Here is a 27,311-nt window from a genome sequence, read left to right on the forward strand (position 1 = left end):
ACAGTTTCAAAAGGGCCGAAGTTCAGACGCGAAATAGCCAAATGAACCCGCGTGGAAAAAACTTTGGATAAAATAACTTTTTATTGTCGTGAACAATAGAAATAAGAATAATTGTGTTTGCTCGCAAACGAAAAAAAAAACCGACTTCAATTACATCGACAAGTAATACAACGTAGATCGACGAAAAAATAGTCAAGCAACTACGCGTTATCAAAGATTACTCAAAAAGTAGTTATCAGATCTCGATTTATATGTGACCACATGATAAAAATCAGCTTTCGATTAAATTAAAAATTATTAAAATCGGTATACCCAGTAAAATGTTATTGCAGATTTTCAAGAGTTTCCCTCGATTTCTCTGGGATCCTATCATCAGATCCTGGTTTCCTTATCATGGTACTAAACTAGGGATATTGGCTTTCCAACAAAAAAAAAAATAATATCGAAATCGGTACATCCAGTAGATATTTATGCGGTATAATACAACGTACGTAGGTCGACGAAAAAAGCGTCAAGTAAAAACGCATTATTAGATATAACTCGAAAAGCAGTTGTTAGATCTCAAATAAACTTAAATGGGACCAATTGACACACACCACCTTTCGATTAAAACAAAATTTGTCGAAATCGGTCTACCCGGTCAAAAGTTCTGATGTAACATACATAAAAAAAAATACAGTCGAATTGAGAACCTCCTCCTTTTTTGGAAGTCGGTTAAAAATGAGTAAAAACTTTTTAATTTATATTTTTTTCAAGTTATACTGCTTCTAGATTCAAAAAAAACTTACGATGCTTATATACACGTTATTGATTAAATAATTTCAGTAAAAATGTTTATATATCCAGTTTGAACTAGTTTTATTTGACATTTGATGTACCTATCTAGTAGAGACCTGCGCGAGCTGGTGACAGCGGACTGGCGCGAGATAGCCGGATCGGGACCGGGACCGCTGGAGACTTTTGGTGTCGTAGGCCAAGATCCACTTTGGGTCGCTGAGCCAGAGGAGGAGTATCTAGTTTTAGCTAAACCTCAAACGCGTAGAACAGTAAACGCTAATATTCAGTTGATAATAATAGTAATAACAAAAGCATTCCGTCGAAACTAGTTTAGCAAAACACGTCAAAATTAAAAACGAGTTTTGACTGTAATCTATAAATTATAAATTTTATGTCTTAAATATACATAATTTATGGACCCTAACCTTCTGTCACGTTTTAAAATTTTTAATCAAGAACTTCAAATGCTATAAAGCATTTAAATGTCGCGTGTGTTGATTAACGTAATCATATCCTGGAAAATTAATACTTTTAATCATTAATCTTGAAATAGGAAAAGTACCAAAATGTTGCAGATATAATAGTCATATAATACAATATAATTACATACAATTAAAAAAAATAAGACTTAATAGTTTTTTTCTTAACATATCATTCGCATTTGGTAACAGTCAGCTGATATAGCTAAATATTTTCTTTAATATTTATTATACATGGAAATAATATTACACCCAGACTCAGGCGGGAATCGAAACCGCAACCCGCGGAGCAGAAAGCAGTGCCACTACAAACTGCGCCAACGGGCTAGTCAAATTAAATTAACTTCATCGATTAAGCTTATCACGTGATGCTTAACAACACTCAAGTCCTTTCCAAATAGATTGTCAGAAGTGTTATCGATAAAATTTTCTCTAAAATCATTCGTAATTTCCTTTTATCTAATATTAAATCATTTTGTAAGGATCTGCAAAACGTTAAGAGTTTTCGTCTATCATGATTTTTTAAAATAGAATTGTAATCACTCCTTTTGTTTCTTAAAAGAGGTTTTAGACCATTTGCCTGTAATCCCTGTTAAAGTGTTTACCTGACATAATTATCTTGAATCTAATATCAATAATCTTATCGTAAATTTAAACATCATTTGACATAACTTCTCAATGTAAATAACCTACCCAATTCTGCTACAACTTCCTAAATGTAATGTTGATTTTTCATTCTTGCAGATTGATGTATTAGATACTCTAAAAAGTATCTTAATATTACAATAATTGTGTTTGCTCGCAAACGAAAAAAAACCGACTTCAATTACATCGACGAGTAAATACAACGTAGATCGACGAAAAAATAGTCAAGTAACTACGCGTTATCAAAGATTACTCAAAAAGTAGTTATCAGATCTCGATAAAATTTATATGTGACCACATGATAAACATCAGCTTTCGATTAAATTAAAAATTATCAAAATGGGTACACCCAGTATAAAGTTATTGCGGATTTTCAAGAGTTTCCCTCGATTTCTCTGGGATCCCATCATCAGATCCTGGTTTTCTTATCATGGTACCAAACTAGGGATATCGCCTTTCCAACAAAAAAAGAATTATCAAAATCGGTACATCCAGTAGAAAGTTATGTGGTATAATACAACGTAGGTCGACCAAAAAAGCGTCAAGTAAAAACGCATTATTAGATATAACTCGAAAAGTAGTAGTTAGATCTCAAATAAATGTAAATAGGACCAATTGACACACACCTTTCGATTAAAAAAAAATTGTCGAAATCGGTCCACCCGGTCAAAAGTTCTGATGTAACATACATAAAAAAAAACTACAGTCGAATTGGGAACCTCCTCCTTTTTTGGAAGTCGGTTAAAAAAAAAGAAACAAGCTATCTCTGGTCAAGGTTATCAGTTAAATTAATCAGTAATTTAATTTTTATCAATTGTCTTAAAGTGGGTAAATTTCCGGATGTGTTTCACTTCTCAATCATATATAATTATGAGGGTTGGGAGGAATCACAAAACAGTTTTAGTGTATTCTGTGATATATTAAAGACATTTGATTGCTAGGACCCCGAAATTGTATTTAGTGACTTTGAGAAATACGGTGTTAATCGTAAAGCCCTAAAACTCATTGCTTCATACTTCTGAGTGCCTAGTGCGAGTTTTATTCACAGAAACATGGCAGAAACGCGTTTATACGTGAAGATTATTTTGTATGGAAATTTAAACAGTGCAGCCTAGACGATAAAGAATAGTATACGATACAATCGATACAGAGTCATCTAGCGGCAAACGCGAGAACTAGGTTGAAATCCCGAACTTCCCATACAAAATGAAGTTAAAATTTACGCCCGTTATTGCGAGACGGATTAAACAAAACTCGCACTAGGCACTCTGATCTGATCTGGACTTCTGGATCTGTGATAAAAACGGGCTTTACACAGGGTTCGATAATAGGTCATGAGAAAATTTTGATTTTCGATGTTGATCTAATTTTGTGCAAGCAAAGTGCGGACTTCATTATTAGCAAGGAATTTGTTTTTATTAGAACAACCTCGGCTCAGTTAGAGTCAAATAAGCTTAGAGTTTATTTATTTTAAAAAATCATACCTATATTTTTATTCAGAAAAAGCCCTAGACGGATCATTATCTATATTTAAGTCTATGTAATCATTAATTTAAGTGTTATTACGTCATGCCAGTTTTACCGTGATGTAAGTTTCAGATTGTCGATCAATTTGATTGCTGTTTTTTATATTTACTTACTAATTAACGTGCTACCACAAATTGTATGGTAACATTTTGTATATATATTTACTTTTTTATTATGTTATAAACTCGATATTTTTGTATATTAAGAAAATTTTGTGAGTGCCGAGGCGCGGTTTTGCTACCTTAATTTTGTTCCAATGATCAATGAGTGACTTTATTTATGCAACTTTTTTTTTCAAATAATTTAGTATTACTAGTTTTCTATTCGTATACTCTTTCAGAGTGGTCGTGGTTGCGCTGACGAGTTACATAGTGGGGTGTTTGGTGATTCGATATCATTTCCGAGGAGAGCTCTCCTGGCGATGTGCTTCCATTATTGTCTGTTAGAGGCGTCGCGAGTACACTGGAACATGGTGGACTCGTAGTGTTACTAGTACGCTTATGGCATATCATTACGCCACCATTATGTATGAAAATATTGTACCAAATCCGTTTAATATTATAACGATGCAGCCTATTACATCCCACTGCCGAGCATTGACCTCTTTCTCCATGTAGGAAAAGGATTGAAGCTTAATCCAGCACGCTACTCTACTGCGGGTTGGCGAATAATATATTCCTACTGTAAGTAACGGTCAATATGTATATGTTAACAACCAGGCTTAACATGCTCTCCGAAGCACAGTGGGGAGACTCACAAAGACAGACAGATGTCTGTATTTGAATTAATTGGAAAGAAATATTTGTATAAATACATATACATACCGCCCGTGGTTAAGCGCGTACATGGCATACGAACCATTACACCAGAGCGATTGCTTAACATTCTAAACATTATAAAGCTATTTTTATCAACATAAGGCACAGCAGGAAATATCTTGTTCAATTCTAGAATAATTCGATTAGGGATGCAGCGATAAACTCCGAAACTACTGAACCAATTTTTACCAAATTTTGTAAGTATCTGTAATTTGGTCCAAATTGGGAGATAAGGTAGTTTTTATCTCAATTTATTATTGATCTCCATATTTGTTATTGCAAATTAAATGTTTATTATTTATCGGTTAATTCAATAAACTCCTAATAGATGGCGGTTGGTATCCAAGTTGCACAGACATCCGGTAGATGGCGCCGTATTTCTATTTCTAGATTATGATGGCGCGTTTGAATATAGAATTAATATATATTTTCATTCCACATGAATGAATCTATTTTGAATTTTTTAGATATTATTAATTAAATCAAAAGAATTAGTAAAAAATTGATCCAATATATTAAAATTGCTGAGCCACAGCAACGCCTGCTCGTTCCGTCAGCTAGTAATATTATATATAGCATATGCTACTTTAATTTACGAAAAAAACAATTGAAAAGATTGAAATAGGAGATAAAGTTTTGCATGCAGGTCCAAAAAATGTCATGCTATATATAACGCCTAATACCTATCTTAAAATTATCACACATTTTAAAACATTAATTTTATTCATTAATATATTTTTCACAATTTTGCATTTAATTAATGTTGTCTACCTACTTGGTTTTTATTTTTAACGTGCATATTATATTTGACTAACATACAATGGCGGATTTACAATTATGCAGCCTGAAGGCTAAGTTTGCACGAGAAAAAGAAATAGTTTTTGGATATACTTCTTTGTCAAAAAACGCCTAATCTTGTACTAATTATAAAGTGAGGTAAGGTAAACTTGGTCAATACTTTAGGGTATCGCAGTCTACTGCTGGACATATGCCTCTCCGAGTTCCCGCCAACCATGCTGGTTTTGTCCTGCTCCCTAAGTAGTCACAACTGCCACTTCAACTTCCTAATTATGTGTGCTATATCGGTTACTTTTATTCTCTCGCGGATATCTCATTTCTGATCCAAAGATTGAGAGAAATCCTAAGCATAGCCCGTTCCAAAGCACGTTGAGTGACTTTAAACTTGTGGACTAGCCTCTTCGGCAGTGTCCACGTCTTGGCAACGACTGACAACGGAAAAGACTTTTGTCTTCCAGCATTGCAGAATCTTCGAAGTGAAGACTCGATGAAGCCTGCTCAACGCTGCGCAGCCCAACTGAATCCTCATATCGGCTACCTTTTCGACATTGTTTTCAGTCTACTTGATTTTTATGATATAGGTAGACATAATCCTGAAAAACTTTGATAAGGGTACCGTCGACCGATCTCGATCTCGGTATGACTTGCTTATACGCTTCAGCCTGTAATATCCCACTAATGGGCATAGGCCTCTTTCCCCATGTAGGAGAAGGATCAGAGCTTAATCCACCATGCTGCTCCTGTGTGGGTTGGCGGATATGTTCCCTACTATGAGTGACGATCGCTATCAGGTGTACATGATAGCAACTGGGACCGATGGCTTAACGTGCACTCTGACGTGCACGGTGGGTAGACCCACAAGGACTGTACAAACACCCAGATCACAGCAAACATGTGTATGGCCAATACAAATGTTAATGATTAGGTATTTGTCTTTAATGTAAGTTTTTTAGAAAAAGAACATTTCATCATCGTTTTGAGGTGAAGATAAAATACTATAAATATAAGGCAGGATATCCATTGTGAACATATTTTTAAACTATTACAGGTCTTCTAACTGGATTTACGTCAATATCAGTCGATTAGAAACTACCTATTCAGAAACTATTTAAGGTATTGTTTCAATACAGTTTTTCTTGTAACTCAAAATACCATGCAAGATTACCGAGAACCCAAAAACGTAAATAGTCAAAGTAAAAAAGTTATAAAAAAATACGTATATATTCATTAAAAATAAACAACGTCTAAAAATATAACTGCTAGTTTAAAAATGTATAAAATATATTCATAGACCCGTTACCGATCGTAATTCAAATGTACTATTTCCTCAATTTATTAAACATTTACGTATATGTCATTAATACAACAATAACCTAGTATTTACAACCTACAATTTCTCCGCGCGCTTACCTAACACACCCCACCTAAAAAGATCTTAGAACAATTGTGTCTGCTCGCAAACGAAAAAAAACCGACTTCAATTACATCGACAAGCAATACAACCTCCCTCCCAACCCAGAGTAACCTCCTTTTTTGAAGTCAGTTAATAAAATGAACGTGCTAACAATATCTAGATCTCAAGTCTTTTCTCAAAATTTTGCCCGCTGCGCTTCTTGGTATACTCTCCAGAATAGAAATATCGTCAATTCTTTTATACGGAGCCACTTTAGTGGCGACGAAATTACACAGATCCTTAATATCAGCACTATGTCCAGGTCTGAAAGCGACGAACGCTTTTGGCGTTTCGCCTTTTGTGTCGTGAGGAACTCCAATTACAGCTGCATCGAAAACAGCTGGATGCTCTCGTAAAATTGCTTCCAATTCTGCTGGAGGTACTTGAAAACCTTTGACCTGTAACGTAGATTGATATTTATTTTGAAATTAAGTAATACCAATTTCTCACGGCCGCTATACAATAGGATACAGGAGCTAATTAATTTTTCAATTAAAGAATATAAATGGTGAATAGGAAAATGCTCTACCATTTTCGACACTATTGTGGACATTATATGTTCAGTAAATGGTACATATTTGTTAATATTTTTTATTTAAGTTTTACAACTTTCAGCACTTCTCAATTATTTAAATTACCTTAACTTACCTTAATCAATTCTTTCTGCCTATCACTAATCTTGATTATCCCTTGGTCATCAGCTATTGATAGATCACCAGTTCTGAACCAACCGTCATCTATTAATGAATTAGCATTGGCTTCGGGATTATCTCTATAGCCCTTCATCACTTGAGGTCCTCTTACTAGCAGTTCGCCCATCTGAGAGACAAAAATCATAGACATCGTTAATAAACCTAAATTATTAAAACATTTCGAAAAAGTACTTTTATAAAATGAATTAGTAATAGAATTTAACCATAAAACAGTCTGAACTAAGGTTTACTCTTATGTCGGGGGTCCCGAAAAATACATAAGCACAGGCGTCCAGAACACGGTGAAAATCTGTAAGGCCAATACAAATATATGTCACGGGCGATAATGTGTAATATTGAAAGTACTAACAAACCTCATTTGGTCCTAAGTTTTTCAAATTCTCGTCGACAATCCTTAATTCTGTACTTGGAAGTGCATAACCCACTTTATCAGAATTGATTAAAGTTTTGTGTGATACTGCTACCACAGGGGAGGTTTCCGTGAGTCCGTAACCTTGGCCAAAACGAATTTCTCGCTAAAAACATATATTTTTTTTTTATTAAGATATATTTGTATCGCCTACAAAATTAAAAATGCATTAATCTATAATATATATAAACGCGAAAGGTCCATTCATCACGAAATCTCCGAAACTATAACACCTACAAACTTGAAATTTGGCAGGTAGGCTCCTTATAGGAAGTAGACATCCGCTAAGAACGGATTTTACGAAACACAACCCTTAAGGGGGTAAAATGGGGGTTGGAAGTTTGTATGAGAGTCCCATGTTTTTGACGTAAGAGACTTGAAATTTAAAATGTATGCTCTATAGATGATAACAAGGTGTTCAAATAATGTATCTTTAGAAATCCCTTTGGGGTTAACCCCTTTTGGGGTTAAAACGGGGGATGTTACGTTGACTCACTAATTACGAAATCTCCGAAACTATAATGCTTACAAACTTGAAATTTAGCAGGTAGGCTCCTTATAGGGCGTAATCTATTGCTAAGAATGGATTTGACGAAACTCGACCCCTAAGGGGGTAAAACGGGGGTTGGAAGTTTGTATGAAAGTCCTATGTTTTAGAAGTAAAAGACTTGAAATTTAAAATGTATGCTCTATAGATAGCGAGAAGGTGTCCAAATAATGTATCTTTAGAAATCAACCCCTTTTTGGGGTTAAAACGGGGGATGGTAGGTTGACTCACTGATCACGAAATCTCCGAAACTATAACATTTACAAACTTGAAATTTGGCAGGAAGGCTCCTTATAGGGCGTAATCTATTGCTAAGAATGGATTTGACGAAACTCGACCCCTAAGGGGGTAAAACGGGGGTTGGAAGTTTGTATGAAAGTCCTATGTTTTAGAAGTAAAAGACTTGAAATTTAAAATGTATGCTCTATAGATGATGAGAAGGCGTCCAAATAATGTATCTTTAGAAATCAACCCCTTTTTGGGGTTAAAACGGGGGATGGTAGGTTGACTCACTGATCACGAAATCTCCGAAACTATAACACCTACAAACTTGAAATTTGGCAGAAAGGCTCCTTATAGGGCGTAGAGATTTGCTAAGAACGAATTTTGCGAAACTCGACCCATAAGGGGGTAAAACGGGGGTTGGAAGTTTGTATGAAAGTCCTATGTTTTTGAAGTAAGAGACCTGAAATTTAAAATGCATGCTCTATAGATGATGAAAAGGCGTCCAAATAATGTGCCTTTAGAAATCAACCCCTTTTTGGGGTTAAAACGGGGGTAGGTAGGTTGACTCACTGATCACGAAATCTCCGAAACTATAACACCTACAAACTTGAAATTTGGCAGGAAGGTTCCTTATAGGGCGTAGAGATCCGCTGAGAACGGATTTTGCGAAACTAGACCCCTAAGGGGGTAAAACGGGGGGTAAGAAGTGTGTATGAAAGTCCTATGTTTTAGAAGTAAAAGACTTGAAATTTAAAATGTATGCTCTATAGATAGCGAGAAGGTGTCCAAATAATGCACCGTAATCTATATATATAAAAGAGAAAGGTCACTGACTCACTCATCACGAGTACTTAATAACCGCTGGATGGTCCATCCATCCAGGATGGACAAAGATGAGGCAGGGAGGTAGATTATAGTTAGTTGACGTCCGCTAAGAACGGATTTTGCGATATTTCACCGCTAAGAGGGTTTAATTAGGGTTGATAGTTTGTATGAAACATATACAGCCTGAAAATAAAACTAAAAATGTGGTGTATAGAGAGGTTTTATAAAAATAACTATTAAATTATACTAAATTGTGCCTTTTAAAAAGTTACTCAGTTTGATAAGCATTTCAAGTGACTGAAATAAAAAAATTATTTGCGTTAAACATCTTAATAGTAATGCATATCTTCATAACCACGCTGACGTAGTCGCAGGCGACAGTTAGTGTATTACAAAACAAAGTCCCCAAAAGTATATGTGATGGATTCCTTCAAAATCTACTGAACGGATTTTCATGCGATTTCACCAATGGAGAGAGGGCTTGGAGAGAGAGGTTTACGGAACGGCTAAGCCGATTTCGATAATAGTTTCACTGGAAGTTTGCCGGGAAAACTTTGTGACGCACTGATTCCTACGCGGGCGAAGCCGCGGGCACAGCTAGTTAAGATATATTTATATCACCTACATTTTTTCAATCATCACATTTGTCTTAAACAATGTATTTTAGAATATACATTTCTATAATTTATCTAAGCCTGAAGTCATATACAAATCATTTCACCTTTTTTGATATCGCAGGGGAACCTATTTACGAGTGATATCCAGGACGCGCGGGTAGGCAGTCCTAGACCTTATGTCGGCTTTAGCGCTTGGGGGTGCAATACCGACCAAACCCCCGTGGGAGCCTTCAGCCGCTTTAATTGGAGGGTCTCGGATCTGCAGGCAACAGGATCCCTCCAGCGACAGGCTGGCCTTGGTGAAAAGGCGAGACTTCTCCTTCATGGGGACTGTCTTTACCTCTGAACAATCCCGACGACGCCGTGTCTAGCAGGACCGGGTTCCCATCCCGGCCCGACAAGGGCACAGGGGCGTTACTGGAGGCGCATTAAATAGCGCCTCCTACGCACCCCCGTTCGTCGCCTGCGGACGGAGGCCTCGTCGACGGCCTCCTCTCTCACCCGCTCGTCATTCTCCTTCTGGGACATTACTGTCTCGCAAAACGAAACCATCGCCTTCCAGAAATCGTCGTCGCCGAGCATCGCGCTGATGACGTTGACAGTGACAAGTCCCCTCCAAGCATCATCGTTAGATCGCGACGCAGCGCCGCCCATCTCGGGCACACCTCGAGGATGTGCTGGGCAGACTCCACCGTCGCGCCACAATCGTGACATCCAGTCGTCGGCTCCCTTTGGGCCGTCCGACAAAATGGTCACCAAAGCAGCCGTGCCCGGTAAGAACCTGCGTCAGACGGAGGGGCTTGCGCTTACGGCGCATCCACCGCTCTAGGACCGAGTGCAACGCAGCCGTTACGCGTGTGCCATACGGCTGCTTCGCCAGGTCCTCCCCCCATCTCCGCATTAGCGCTTCTTGCCCTATCCGGCGCACCCGTAGGATCCTGTCCAATGTGGGGTTCTCACCGAGAGCCCTCCTACCCGAGACGTATGAGTATGTCTCGGCAAGGACCTCCGCCACGAGCTCCTGCGGACGGTCGTCGGCTAGAGCAGTAGCTACAGCCCACGATACCGTACGGTACCCCCGGATCACCCTCACCGCGATGATCCTCTGCGCAGATCGCAGGTCTTATTCCTTGCAGTGAGGCGATCCACCCAAACCAGGACACCGTACGTCGCCATACTCCAACAGACTCCGGAATATAGCTGCCTGCGCTGGGTCCTCCGAGTTACAAATCATCCTACCTAAATTACATACATTTTATAAAAGTTATAAAATATTAGTCTAGTTCTTGTCGTACGTTTCAGGAATATATATATTTTATGTATAATTTGTAAAAACAACATACACAATGGAAATTAAGTACTTAAAAATAATGACAAGCATTACTTAGATGGCTTGATAAAATAAAAACAAATAAATACCTTTTCTAACTTTGTTTTTTTTTTATTTATTTCTTTATTTATTTATTCATTTTATTTAAAAATCCCAAGGCAACTTTCTAAAGAACACAAAAAATCGTCTATTAATATGGTATTTAAAAGAAATATAACTTTTAACAACAATCTTATAACATTATATTTTTCTATCTTACTTATCTACTATTTATTAGTTTGAGTACTAAAACTAGAAAATTCTAACCAAAGAGTAATGAAGATTAATAGAATACTACCAGATAGATAAAGAGATTCATAATTATTTACCTGAAACTTACTGAGAAACCTTTCTCCATCAGACGGAGCCAATGGAGCGGCACCACTGATGACAGTTTCTAAATATTGGTATGTTTTAGCCGATCCCAGAGGATGATTCGCCATCATAATTACTGTTGAAATAAAAACAAATCAAGTAATCATTATTAATATTTATATTACCAAATTCATTTAATCAGTGTATGTGATTACTAAATATTAAACGGTATTTTAGTTTGGGTTTAATCTTGACACTTTCAGTTTCAGTAGCGCCATATTTGTCAAGTATGTGAACCAACTACTTAATAATGGTAACACAATATCTACGTACTGAAACCGTTGTCGGTTCGATTTTTTTTTAAATGCTTAATTGATCAATCATTGTAACATTGTGAGTCAAAACTCAATCAAAGCCAAAGGTTGATATGTTGTTCGTGCTGTCCATGTTTATTAATTGTAAAAGGTACACCTCACAAATTGTGATGCGAACCAATACATGTGTGTGACTATTTACTATTTCAATGTGTTCAATTAAAAAATTTTAGGTCATACCACAGTTTGCTAATCTTTTTAAATAGTGAATTATATTACAATTGTTTTAAGTATAACATATACAAATTGAAAACTTACTTAAAGGTGGCGCTAGGTACAGCAAATTTACTTTAAACTTCTCTAGTGTTTCAATAAAAGTATCCGGTTGGAACCTATCTATAGTCACAATCTTGAGGCCTTGTGATATCTTGTGCAAAGCGACAACTGATGCTCCATAAATGTGGAAGAATGGTAGAATCGCCAGAGCAACATCTTGGTAATTTGCTACAAATAAGGCAGAAACTTTCTCAATTCTTTATAACATAACCGTATATTAAATTATTGTTTCAAAATTATATTAATTTGTTGTCTAACGTAAATTTATTAACATCTCTAACAAGTAGCAATAAAAAGTTGACCAATTAAATCCTTTAATTACTGAGAAAACAAGAAGTTATTAAATGCAATAATGGAATACAAAATCGCAAATAATTGATTATAAGCTTGTAAATGTCCTTGACTGAAATAGTTTATATAATTGACCTATCGGTTAAAATTTTTGACATTTTGTAAAAAAGACCTATTACAAAATGTCTTCTAAGTTTGTTAATTTATTTAACTATCCAGAATTTGCAATAACTTGGTACTTGGACTTGGTACTGCATAGGATTTACATTAATATCACCAAAATTAATTTTTGTACGACGGTATAACAATTTAAAGTAGTGATAAAATCATGCAAAGAGATAAACAATAAATAAATAGTCATATTCACTTCACTTTTATTGTTAATTTATTATACATAAAATAAGAGCCAAGGTTTTCGAGCAAATAATTGTGATTTAATTGATGAAGGAACAATTGGAAAAAGTAACATAAGTGTTTTTAATTAATTTGGCTTCCAGGTTACAATAAATAATATTTATTTAGTTGAAACATCGAAACAAGCCATAATTATATGTATAAAGTACACATTCAAATTGAGAACCTCTTCCTTTTTTGAAGTTGTTTAAAAAATTCACTCCTCCGCTTAAAATTAAATTAAATAACAGGAAACCGATCTTGATGATTCAAGTGTTACAACTTTGTGATATCACTCGATAATTGTGTTTGCTCGCAAACGAAAAAAAAACCGACTTCAATTACATTGACGAGTAATACAACGTAGATCGACGAAACAATAGTCAAGTAACTACGCGTTATCCGAGATTACTCAAAAAGTAGTTATCAGATCTCAATAAAATGTTGTGTTATATGTAACCACATGACAACATCAGCTTTCGATTAAATTAAAAATTATTGAAATCGGTACACCCAGTAAAAAGTTATTGCGGATTTTCAAGAGTTTTCCTCGATTTCTCTGGGATTCCATCATCAGATCCTGGTTTCCTTATCATGGTACTAAACTAGGGATATCTCCTTTCCAACAAAAAAAGAATTATCAAAATCGGTACATCCAGTAGAAAGTTATGCGGTATAATACAACGTAGGTCGACGAAAAAAGCGTCAAGTAAAGACGCATTATTAGATATAACTCGAAAAGTAGTAGTTAGATCTCAAATAAATTTAAATGGGACCAATTGACATACACCACCTTTCGATTAAAATAAAATTTGTCGAAATCGGTCTACCCGGTCAAAAGTTCTGATGTAACATACATAAAAAAAAAATACAGTCGAATTGAGAACCTCCTCCTTTTTTGGAAGTCGGTTAAAAAGTAGCTTTAACTCCAAGAATTATCATTTAAACCGTTACTTTAACCTTACTTTACATTTTAAAACTTCTTTACAGATCAAATTACGTACTTCTGTGTTGCGCTATGTCAAAATGTCACAGTACAATTTATCACCATATTTTCAGATATAATAATTAAAAAAAAATACCTGTTGTCTCATTATTACATCGTATTGCAGGTTCATTCATTTGTATACAATTCGCTATAATATTTCTATTAGTCAATTCTACACCTTTCGGTAATCCCGTAGTACCGCTAGAATATGGCAGGAAACAAACATCATTGGTGGTTACTCTTACTTCTTTCAAACAAGACTTGTCTACGTGTACATCTTCACTTAATTCATTAAATACCGCCGTGCCTTCAGGCGTTGCATCTCCGTTTGTTTTTACAACTATTATAGGAATGTTCTTTTTCGCAAGTTTAAATGCTTCTCTAACGGTGTTTACATTTTCCGGTAAGGTTACTATCACTTTAGCATCGGACATTAATAACTGGCGTTGAATTTCATCTGAAAATAAATATATTACCTACATAAGTAAAAAATAAATGCAACAGCGTTGAAAACAATTTAAGGCTTACGAGGTGTTATTTTTGTCAAAAGTTATAATGGTCTTACTCTAAGTTATACCAACTTAGATTTACTAGCTGTATCCTGCGCGCGTTGCTAAGCTTTTTTTTTGTTGGTCGTACCAAGTCAGAAACCTTTGAGGGCTCATGCACAACACTATGATGAAGATCATGACATGTCATGTTGATCATGATCAAATGGATAGTTTACGATTCTATAAAGGACATACAGACGAGCATCCATTTATGTAGTTTAAATGTGTCAATGACGTTTTTGATAATTACAATTTAAATTGTGACAGCACAAGATATTGTGACTATTAAGAACCTAATAGTTTAGTTAAGGCAGATAACAGGGCCATATTAAATAGGTACTAATCAAAAATCAATCTTGTCGACATTTTTAAATTTACTCTAAAAAAAAATTAGTTAGAATTTGTAACATTCGTTGTCTATACATATATAATTAATAGATCTTGCAATCTACGAGCGCGCGGCGCCCTTAGTTGTGTGACTGACAAATTGTACACGCGTCAATGTAGACGTGAGAGCGACCCTGGTTAGCAAAAAAAATCATTAATTCAAGTTATGGATTTATCTATTGGTGTTTAATATAAATGAAAATTGAGATTCACAACTCTTTGCTTACTGTTAATTGTTATTTATTTGACTTAAACCTCTTTTCGAATTTTTACGTTCTTGCCCACTTATATTTAAATTAAATTTGTCTCTAAAATTTTTTTTATTTCAAAATAAGTTACAACTTTTAATTTTTTTTTTCATTTTTTTTTTATATAGTAAATAAAAATAAGATGGACAAGTAAAAATAATTGTTAATCTTTCATTATCATCATCATTACAGCCTATACAGTCCACTGCTGGACATAGGCCTCCACAAGTTTACGCCAAATATAACGTGAACTCATGTGTTTTGCCCATAATAATTTGCCATGCCATTTGCCATGTTAATCTTTAGTTGACGCTTTCTACAGAATGTTTAGTTGGCATTGTAAAAAAGACGAACACGTTAGAGGCTCTCTCGTTTTCCCGTTGCTTGGTTATAAAATGAGAAATTAGATCACGTGATCTAAGATAAATAAATCTTTGGCTAGACTTATTATTTCTCAAAATAAATTAGGAAATTTTTAAATCTATACATATAATGTAGCTGTAGAGGTTGAATTTCTGTACATTAAAAAAAAGGGTAAAAACCGATTCAGGATGATGCAAAAATTGAAAATTGAAATAGAACTAATTTAGACTTTTTTCAGTTTTTCTCTATTTGTCTGTTTGTCTGTCTGTACGGGCTAATCTCCCAAACAACTGGACCGATTCAAATGAAATTTTGTGTGGTGGTAGCTTATATCCCTGGTCCTATATGTTATAGGATACTTTTAATCCCGAAAGATTAAGGAGTTCTCGTGGGATAGTTAAAATAACTTAAATTACTTAAATAAAAAATAAAAGCTTATTATACAACTTATGCACCTAATTAATTATTTATATTGCCGGTATCATCACACAATAAAACAATTTATACATCAAAAAGACGAGATTCCGCGAATAAGTAAAATCTTACAAAAACAGTGTCTAGCATAGCGTATTTCAATATCATATTAAATAAACTAGATGGCGCTAATAGTAATCTACATCGCGATGGTGAAATGTTACAATTCACTACAATAACCAACGCTTCAAAAATAATGTTACCGACTCTAATTCTTATTTAAAAAAATACTAGATGGCGTTGACCGTATTCTACATCGCTATGGTGAAAAAAGTTGTTGTGTAAAGATTGTTGTTTGGTTATTCGCTCGTGACAAAAACAAAGCTCAAAGCCAGACGCTCCGTGTTGCGGGCGTGGACCTCAGCATCAGCTGTTTCTCGCACGGCCAGCTCTATGTTGCTTTCTCCTGTGTAAGTCAGTCAACCAACCTATTTGTCCGTGTTCCGAATCAGTTTACGTTGAATGTCGTCTATAACGAAGCATTATAAGGTATTGCGATCTATAATATTTTAACTGAAGGAATAATAAATACCACGTGGACGAAGTCACGGGGATCAGCTAGTTATGTCATAAAGTTACATAAATCTTGAGTTTATAATAATTGTATATACTAACGTGCCGTATAAACTGGATTTAAAGTAGAAACAATACCACCGGCCGCCATTGCGCCCAACATTATTAGAGGGAAATCGGGAATATTCGGCAACATCACCATAACAGTATCTCCATCTCGTATTTTAAATTTCTTTCGAAGGTTTGCTGCGAAGGCGTTCGATAAATTAAAAGCTTGTTCGTAAGTATAACCTCTTCCAGTTCGCGCGCATACCTGAAATGTATATGAACATATCTCAATACAAACATTCCTACCTGTTTCACCTACTAGTCACAACAATAGCTACTATACCTTATTACTATGAGAAGAATGAAAGAATTTGAAAAAATCTGAGGTAATAGATTATCAAAATAATATCAACTTACAATACCCGTATTGTATTCCTCGTTTGTTTATAATATTAACAATGTCAAAAATTATTTTCATTTGTAAAACCTAAAAGCTAGTTACAGATTGTTATGGTATAAATCATGCCCGCGTGGAGTAAGTGGCACCAACGTTGGCAATTTTACCTAGTCACAATAGGGTACTTTCTATAGTGAAAAATAAATTATAAAATTTGACAAAAATTGAAATTTATGTAGAAATACACTTAAATATTCTGATTTGGAATCATAAAAGCACATATTTGTTTTATTATATTGAAATTAAAAGTCGTATATTTTAATCTGTATATCACGTGACCATGACCCATGGTATGACGTCATAAGTGCAAAAGCAAAGTTCTGTCAGTGCTGTAAACAGCTAAAATAGGTACATAACGATCAACTTTAACTTCAAGGAGTAATAGTTGTGCTCTCAGATAGTACGAATCTGCCAAAAATTGATTCAATTACGGTTGCAAAGTTTTTTTTGGCATGTAACCCAGTCTTCTGTTCTGTCGAACTTCGGAATGTTAAAACATCTTTGTAAGTATTACTTGTTATATTATACTGTTTTTTTTTATGTTGTAGGTTTACCTAATTGGAAAAATAGTTTTAGAAAGTGTTAGGTTATGTTTTAATGCTTATGTTACTGCCAAATTAAGACTTAATAGTTTTTTTTAATGCTAGTATTTGTACAGCTAGACACTACACACCAACGATAGCTATTGTAATTCATTATTTTACACAAAAACGCCAAATATTTGAAACGTTGAACGACAAAGAATATAAGTATAAGGTATTGAACTTTTGACGTATTGAACGAATTCGGCCTTACATACGTCGTACACGACTTTTGTTATTAACCATATTACGTCACCAAAATGGCTGATAGCGTTTTCGCGAAAATATAATTTAATTTTATGGCATGAAAGCGTGTTTATTTTGCCGAAATACATTTTTTGTGGCTTTTTATTGGAAAATCAACATTTTGAAGTACTTTTTCAAACATAGTGGAATACCCTATTGTAAAGCACTAGTGGATTTGTAAATTAAATAGCCAAGGCGATTATCACAATCTCTATATTTTTGAACAGCGTAACGTTGTTAACAACTTGATTAATAATGAATGCTTAAAATGATTATCTACCCTTTTTATACAATTTTACCGATGTGATATTAAACGAATGTATATATAAATAAGAATATTAAATATTGATTTAATACATTATTACATGTATATACTAAGCTATATGATAACAATTAATATGAACTACGTCATTCCCATTGGGCGACTTGAATACTTGATACTATACTGATTTTCTGGGCAAAATGAACCACCCGTGATTTATGATTTTTTAAGAGGATCTTTAGTTATAAGGATAAGATTTAGCCGTGATATAAATAAAGTGATGCATTTTTTTGTGTGTCACCATAAAAATATTAAAAATTTGTCAAAAAATATCATAGAATTTCAAACTTACCGCGACAGTTCTTTCGGGCCATTTCTCTAAATTCTGCCAGACATAATCATACAAAGTACAATTTGGGATATCCACATTCACGAATGGTGATTTGACTATACCTTCTTGCGTCCAGTTGCCATTCTTTCTGATAGCAATACTGGTGCACTTTGAACCACTTCGTAACACACTTATCCTATTTGTGGTTCTTAAAAACTTCGACGCCATTCCGTATCTGTAATAAAATAGTGATAATTGGTAGAACTACTTTACAAAACTGACACAACGACGTGACAATATATAATTATTTATGATAAACTGTAATCTAATCTGATTGGGTTCAATTTAAAACATTAAAAACATTTTGTTTATTAAAACTTAAAACATGTCTTAATACCAAAAGAACCGATAATTTTATTCGTAATTTATTTTGTGATTATCAGGCGTGATCTCAATTTTAAAACTGCACTTTATTACGCTAAACCTCTATATAATTATATTCAATGTAAATACGTCATAATGTGGTCGTATAATAATTACCTTGTTATACTTGAATATGTCTCGTGATCATCACGGGAAAACGTAAAGCAGTGATGAATAAAAACGATATAACTGACATTTTTATCAAAGTTATATCTACTCTACTTCTTACATACATTTAAATTTCTAAATTAAGATAAGTTTCACACTAAAAGTTGTTAAAGAAAAGATTTTTATTTTTTACTTCCTCGGATGTATTTTAAATCCTCTTATCCTTTTTTTTTAATAAATCCACTATAAAAACAGTCTCACTATTATTGTCAATGGTACCTTTCTTGAAGTTGTTCAGGATTATATTTACTCAGGCCATACTATCCAACTAGGCCGCAACAACTTCGAGAAGGAGGCCCTAAGGAGGATTCGGTTGGGCTGGGCGGCGTTTGGCAGGCTTAGTTGGCAAAAAATCATTTTTATTATATGAGAGCCCACCCTAAATAATTTTAAGTTTATTATTTATTATTAAAGTAAACATACAATTAAGTATTTTGTGAATATTTCAAGTGCCTACCTGTTACCATTTATTGATATCGAAAAAAAAATACGCAAAAACTGACCGTTATTGTATGTGACATTATATATAAATATTTACTTATTTAAATATTTATTTTATTTTAATTTTATTATTTATTATTAAAGTAAAATACAACTGAGTATTTTATAAATATTTCAAGTGCCTACCTGTTGCCATTATTGATATCAAGAAAAAAGGGGCAAAAAAAATCGCGATTGTTGTATGGGAGCCTTTTTATTTGTTTTTAGTATTTGTTGTTGTAGCGGAAACAGAACTAAATAATCATTATAAATTTCAACTCTCTAGCTATCGCCGTTCTTGAGATACAGCCTGGTGACAGACAGATAGACGGATGGACAGACAGCGAAGTCTTAGTAATAGGGCCCATTTTTACCTTTTGGGTACGGAACCCTAAAAAAATATAATATCATATATTGAAAACATTATTAAATGATATTTGATTTCATGATTTAATTTGGTTTAAATTTGCTTACATTGTTATGGTTTTTTTTTCAATTATATTTGGAATCTGCACAATTTATATTCTAAATTTGTCTGAAAATAGACTAACGTTACTTTGACACTAACATTACTAACCTACGTTACAAAGAATAATAATTATTATATATATATATATATATATATATATATATATATATATATATATATATATATATATATATATTAATATATTCTGACAATAAATTTACCTGTTCATATTACAACATTCATCACAGACATTCATGCATATTATATTTATTTGATTCGTAAAATTGACTTTCAGATCATAAATAAAGAGATTAAAAGGGAGTTGTGATATCGCATCTCATGTTCTTTTTAATATTAAAAGGGTATTTCTTTACTTTTATTTTGATGCGTACCTATGTGTATAGTTATCAGTTTAGTTCACGTTAATTCGTGCTCGTATTTGAATCCGTATAGCTCATAACCTACCTAATAAACAGGTTCTGATTCTGAGGTATGTGTTCGAAGTAATAAACGACAAACTATCATCTTATCGTCCATTTGTTTCACACCGGCATCTGATGTTTGTAAAATACATTAACTAACGACCGGTCTCCACACTTTATCTATTTTTTTTTTTTTTTTTTTTTTTTTTTTTTTTTTTTTTACTTTATTGGGAAACAAACAGCACAAAGAATAAATTCATTCATGAAACATAAAAAAAATAATCAAGCCAACAAAGTTTCCACTTAAAACTATGAACAAATAAATTAGACAATACAATAACTATAATTTATACATACTACACAATACAATAAAATATAGATGTACTCAGGACGTATTTATAACATTAAAAAAAACAAAGACAAATATACATTATACAAATCGAACACTATTACACTATATTTCGATTAGTTTTCTTTTTCCCTTTCAAAAAGTATTTGTACTCATTGAACCCACTGCTGAACAAGTCGATGTCATTATACCGGTCGTCATACACTTTACATGACCTTGCGAGAAATGAGTTGCCACAATACCTTGTCCGAGTGACAGAGGGGGAGAAAGTTGCTTGGGATCTTGTGCAATAACTGGGGCACCTAAACGATACCCTACTAAGTAGGTACTGAGAGTCTACCAAACCATTAATCAATTTGTAAAGAAAAAGCTGATCTCTGTGTTCTCTACGATTTTCAAGGGAAGTAAACTCAGAAAAACAATCAGATCCAAATTTGACTTTCAACCTTTTAACGAATTTATTTTGTATTCCTTCAATTATGTCTATGTATTTCTTATATTGAGGATTCCAAACGGTAGATGCGTATTCCAAATTTGATCTAACATATGCATTATACAGGAGAATTAAGGTCTGAGCATTCTTAAAAACCATCCCTTGCCTAAATATAAAGCCCAACATTCTATACGACTTGGTTGTTATCTTGTCTATATGCTGGTCAAAAATGAGCTTGCTATCCAACTGAACTCCCAGATCCCTTACCTCCGTAACTCTTTTTAAACTGGCATTAGAGATTGAGTAATTATACAAAATATGTTCTCTCTTTCTCGAAAATGTAATTGTACAACATTTTTCTAAATTCAAATACAAGCTATTAAATCTACAGTATTGTTCAAGTCTATTTAAATCATCCTGCAATTCATCACAATCTTTTTTATTCTTTATAATTTTAAAAATTTTTGTATCATCCGCATATAATATTACATTTGAATTCAAAAAGCACTTATCAATGTCATTAACAAATACATTAAATAGTAGAGGTCCTAAATGTAATATGTAATAAATATGTTTAACTAATTGTTATATTACGCAAAGATAGCAACATCATATTATATATAGGGCATTATTTTCAACATGTGAATAATTGGAATTTTACCATCAATTTTGACGTGCCTTTAGGTAGGTTCAGTATTTTCCAAAGATATAGAAACCATTACAAACGGGACATTTAAACGAAAAAATAAGTAGTCTATCCATATTTAAATTTAATGGTGTGGTTAGAATATTAAGATTGAGACGGCATTAAAGACTAATCAAGTTTAACTTAAGATTTTATTGAAGCTGGTCCCGTATTATTCGTTGATCGTCTCCTAAAATGTATCCTATACCATCGTCGGTAGTGTCACGTTATTTAGGTATTACGATGTATAAATAAAGGGAAATATATTTTTATTAACTTTTTAATGTGAAACATCTATAGGCGAGGGTAAACCTGATTGTTGGCGTGGCGATACAGGCCGTGGCGAGGTATCGCCGCGCTATATGATGGAATATAGGTACTATACTATACTCTATAATAATTGAGTTGTCGCAATTTTGAAGAAATATTTGAATTAAAATATCTATATAAAGAAAATAAATGTTTAACATATGCCAGCCGTCACGTGACGGCTCAAATTGTTATTATTATTTTTTATATATATTTCGACTATAAAGCGTCATATCTCATCAGACGGTATCACACGATTACAGAAATGTAAACATTTGTCTAATAATAAAAGAACAATTCTTTTAATATTGAGTTTCTAAAATATCGTAATCACGTTTTAATATCACTTCATATATATGCAAATAGAACATTGTTTATAAAAACTTAAATACTGATAAAATACTTTTGTTGACAAGGACAAAAAATTAGCTATGAGTCGCGTTTGTTCATACATTTTAAGATTATCGCAGACGAAAGAATTATTTAGCGGCTGATCGCTAGCGACAGAAATATTTTATTAAGAAACGTAAAATTATATTTACTAGCTGCTACTAATTAAAACTAACCATTCAGGCAATCCACAGCAATTATCTGCCAAATTTCTGTGGACCAGCGTGATGTAAGAGGAAGTTCCGTAGTTGCGCAGCAGACAATATCGACATATTGTCAGAATTTCAGTTAGAAAATTCTACTAAAGATTTATCGTAACTTATGTACCCACTCGTTTCACACAACATTAGTAAACTGACCACACTTTCCGTTTTCAACGGGCGTGTCTATGCTCAACGATCTGTGAATCTGTCCCGTTTCCTCAAAAACTAAGGTTTTCAAAGTTTTAAAATTATAGAGCTCGTCAGATACAAGCTAGTTCGACGATTGATTTTTATTTTAAAACTAGCTGCTCGGAAAGACTTCGTTCTATCGTTATCGAAAGTTAATATATTTTTATTTGTGAGGATTTTTTTGTATGAAAACCTTCCGTGGGCCTTAAGGAATATACAAAAAATAAATTAGCCGAATTGGTCCAGCCATCCTCGAGTTATGCGCTTAGCAACATTCATTTTTATTTATATAGATGATTGTTAAAATGAAAATATATATAAATTATAATTAATGTGATTATATTTCTAATCAATAGCAAATACATATAGTAAATATTTGCGTACGCCTTTTATAATCAAAAAGTTATATTTAGTTTAATTATAAACTCGTAAACTGGTTTATATAATTCCATGTGCCGATTTGAGTTTAAAAATAAAAAGTCAGTTTTCCCATAAGCTAATCAACATCATAATAATTTTTTAACCGACTTCAAAAAAAGGAGGAGGTTACTCAATTCGACCGTATATATATATATTTTTTTTTATGTATGTTCGGAGATAACTTCTTCTTTTATGAACCGATTTTGATAATTCTTTTTTTGTTGGAAAGGAGATATCCATAGTTTGGTACCATGATAAGGAAACCAGGATCTGATGATGGGATCCCAGAGAAATCGAGGGAAACTTTCAAAAATTGTAAGGGTGACTGGTAAATTTAATCATGTTTTCATTAAGTACTATAAAGCACTACTATTTAATAAAGGTCTGAAGTCGATCTGATGATGGAGAAGAAAGATAGTCGAGGGAACTCTTCAACAATTTATAGCAATTACCTGGTTTTTGAACTTAATTCGTTTCTATTGATGAGAACTTTGCACCTGTATGAGTTATAAGTGCCATTACAGTCTGATGATGGAGACAAAAGATAGTCGAGGGAACTCTTTAACGATTTATAGCAATTACTTGCTGTTTGAACTTAATTCGTTTCTATTAATGAGAACTTTGCATATGTATGAGTTATAAGTGCCATTTCAGTCTGATGATGGAGACGAAAGATAGTCGAGGGAACTCTTCAACGACTTATACCAATTACCTGCTGTTTGACCTTAATTCGTTTCTATTGATGAAAACTTTGCACATATATGAGTTACAAGTGCCATTACAGTCTGATGATGGAGACGAAAGATAGTCGAGGGAACTTATCAACGATTTATAGCAATTACCTGTTGTGTGATCATCTGTGTCGCAGGGCCAGGTTTGATAATGGAGCCCATAATCACTCGAGGGAATTTCTCAACAATTTACAGCAGTTACCTTTTGCTGTTTGACGACCGCTTTGATATAATGGCGCATGTGCCGTGTCGGCGGCGCCTAAACACCGACGGTCGCGGGTTCTATTCGCGCTCGGAGTGGATATTTATGTTTATACAAATATTTATTTTCGGTCTAGTTGTTAATCTTTATGGTTCTTCCAACCTAGCCTCAGAGAACACGCTAGGCTGTCAGTCCCGGTTGTTATTACGTACACCTGATAGCGAACTTTACTCATAGAATGTCGACGCGTTAGCGCAGCGGTCACAGTACCGGCTGTTGCGCTGGCGTTAGTGGGTTCAATCCCCGCGCACGACAGACATTTGTTTTGGCCAAATAGATGTTTGTCATTGTCTGGGTGTTTGTGCTTGTGTATTGTGTATGTTTCTGGACCCCCGACACAAGAAAAAAAGCATCCTTGTTAGGTCTACCCATCACTAAAAATTGTAAAATAAAATAATTTTTAACAAAAAAAAAACCGACTTCAACCAGGAAACTAAAAAGTGAAAAATAAATTTACTCAGTACAAAGTAATTCGTATTTTGATTTAGTTAATCAGAAATGATTAAATAAATATTTTATAATTTTGAAGTCGGTGCCAAGTCGGTTTTTTTTTGTTAAAAATTATTGTCATAAGAAGAGCTAAATACCTTCTTTTAGCTAAATACCTTCTAACAAAGCTATTAAGTTTGATCATTGTTCATCTTGCGAAAATACTTGTCCGTCATATTATTGACACGCAACTCATCGTTGAAAAAAAATATGTACTTAATACGATTCGGTGTGTTTCAATACGTTCATATTGTCCTTGATGTCTTTGCGTATGATTCTTTAAAAGGTATTACAGTCAGACCATATTGTAATTTTGTAATTGTATGGCGACAATGTTTACATCTTAATTAAAAACGTGCCGATATTTTAATAAAAAGGCATCCATACTTATACTGTATCTTACATATATTAAATTCGTGTGAAATAATAAATTAAAATATGTTTTACGTACGCACTTACGTACACGTTACGTACATAAACATTTACTGTTTACAGATATATTCTATTTTTTTGGAATAGTCCTAAATAGTAAACAAATATGGCGTACTTCCGACCACAGACAATAGAGTAATATTGTAAGTATAGTAAAGTGACACAAAGAGCAAATGAATGAACAATATTAATAAGCCATAAACGAATATTAAATTCATTTTATGTTCAAATATTAACGCTAACATATCGTTAAAATTATTTCAAAACCTAATAATATATTGAATATGTTTGCTAAGAATTAGTAGAGGTTACAGAATTACGAAAAAAAAAAAATATATTAATCGAGCATCGAGCATAAAAGGCAACAAATTTATATTTCGTTTATGTGAAATGGTCGGTAAAAACCGCCTGTATCTAAAAAAAAAGTTGACCCTATTAATATTATTGTCACATTATTTGTATTTACTATGAATAAAAAACCTGGCGCCGACGACACACTCTCTCTAACATCTACAAAAAAGGACTAATAACATTGTACTCCACGAAGCTCTTATTGGGTAATCCTAAGTCTCATCCTAAGGTCTCATAATTTTTTCCTGGGAACTACAGTGAACGTTTATGCCGTTGCTATGTGGTATACTTTAATATTAGATGGGATAGCGTTAAAAATGTTTAGGATGAAATTTATATTCAGAAATATTCATAATATAAAATAAAACCTTTACAATGAACACTTTACCATAAATGATTGACATTTGCAATATTTTGTAAGCATTTTTTGCGCTCAACACTACTAAAACTAAAAAAAAAAGTAAAAAAAAAACAATTAATAACAAAATACAAATTAATAACAAATCGCTTTACGGTAATATTATTTAACAAGTTATAATTCGTGAAAATTTAAAATATAGTTAAAGAACATGGCCTATTTTATCGCTCATGCTGTTCATTCACTTATACTCATTCACCTCTAAAAATATTCTGACCACATCCCTATTTGCCTATTAAAAAAAGATATTGAAATGTCATATTCGAAAATATTAGTTATCTGTACTCTCGGAATTCGTATTTTAGTAGTTTTTATGTGTTTAAAATGATAAATTGATATTTTTTTTAGTGAAATAAATAGTAAATGGAGTTTTACAAATGTCCTTAAGCGAATGTGTTGTAAAAGTGAGCGATAAATGCGTAAAAAACGTGAATTACGATTGACAGCGGTTTGTTTACCAAATAAAACTCTTCCCAAAAAACGGAATATAAATATTTTTACACGATTTTATTTAAATTTCAACCTACAAAAGATGTGATACTTTTAAAAACATTACCAATAAATATTTTAATAACTTTAAATTTATATATTATCTATATGTTTAATACATATGTATTACAAAACTTGTACAATGTTACTTTGTGATAACAATTTTTTATTTCCTATGATATGAATATAATTCCAATGTTTGGTTTTACCGTGTTAGTAATAATGATAGAGTATAATTACATGTACTTTGTACAGTGTTTTTTTCCAACAAAATAATGAAATAGCCCACTACCGTAATGTATACTCTAAGAGCCCACTGCTATCTTATACAATGCTTACGAATTATTTTTATTTCATATTATACTTTCATATCGAAAAGTTAGTGACAATTAAAATATATAATAGTATTGCGGAAGACCGGGATGTCTGGCGCGAACTTTGGACTGCGATAGGCTGAAGTAATAATAAATAAGTAATAATAAATAATAGTAGATACATTGCATTTTAAATACTTTTTGTTGCAATGTAGTGTATCGTTGTTGACGCAGCTATGTTTATCAACATGTTCTATTTATATACATTTCACTTCACGCAAAATTGAACTTTAACTTGTTAGAAATAAAAAATAAATTCTGCTGTTGTTGTTATGGTTGCCTTATACATTTAAACGTTTATAAATAACATTGCCTATAATAAACACTCTAAAACCTATCACTGATTACTTACCTTATTATTATATTTGGTATAATTAATACGATGAACTTAAAAACAAATCGAATGTATAAAAACTGAAATAAAATTACGCACAATACGCGCTACTTGTGCGTTTTACGTGCGTTACCGTTCGCTTTAACAACTACACTGAAGTTGAACTGGATGAATAAACAACTACATTGAAG

At 33.4% G+C, this 27,311-nt stretch overlaps 1 protein-coding gene across 1 annotated transcript; it reads right to left on the reverse strand.

Moving 5' to 3' along the window:
- Window positions 1–5,964: 5,964 nt before the first annotated feature.
- LOC123661076 (4-coumarate--CoA ligase 3) lies at window positions 5,965–27,311 on the reverse strand. The gene is made up of 9 exons (XM_045596086.1): window positions 27,139–27,311; window positions 18,322–18,535; window positions 16,478–16,688; window positions 13,934–14,296; window positions 12,150–12,335; window positions 11,532–11,653; window positions 7,564–7,725; window positions 7,146–7,316; window positions 5,965–6,895 (listed from the first exon to the last, which is right to left on the reverse strand). Exons 2-9 carry the CDS (start codon window positions 18,526–18,528, stop codon window positions 6,605–6,607), a joined length of 1,713 nt encoding a protein of 570 aa, XP_045452042.1. The 5' UTR covers window positions 18,529–18,535; window positions 27,139–27,311; the 3' UTR covers window positions 5,965–6,604.

Source organism: Melitaea cinxia, chromosome 16, assembly GCF_905220565.1.
Source record: "Melitaea cinxia chromosome 16, ilMelCinx1.1, whole genome shotgun sequence".
Taxonomy (NCBI): Eukaryota; Metazoa; Arthropoda; class Insecta; order Lepidoptera; family Nymphalidae; genus Melitaea; species Melitaea cinxia.

Excerpts from the sequence above, each read along its gene's own strand:
- LOC123661076 (XM_045596086.1), bottom strand. The coding sequence starts at position 18,528 with ATGGCGTCGAAGTTTTTAAGAACCACAAATAGGATAAGTGTGTTACGA. Across the intron at positions 14,297-16,477 it reads AAATCCAGTTTATACGGCAC|ATGAAATTCAACGCCAGTTA; the intron begins GTTAGTATATAC and ends ATTTATTTTCAG. Across the intron at positions 7,317-7,563 it reads AAAACTTAGGACCAAATGAG|ATGGGCGAACTGCTAGTAAG; the intron begins GTTTGTTAGTAC and ends TTTGTCTCTCAG.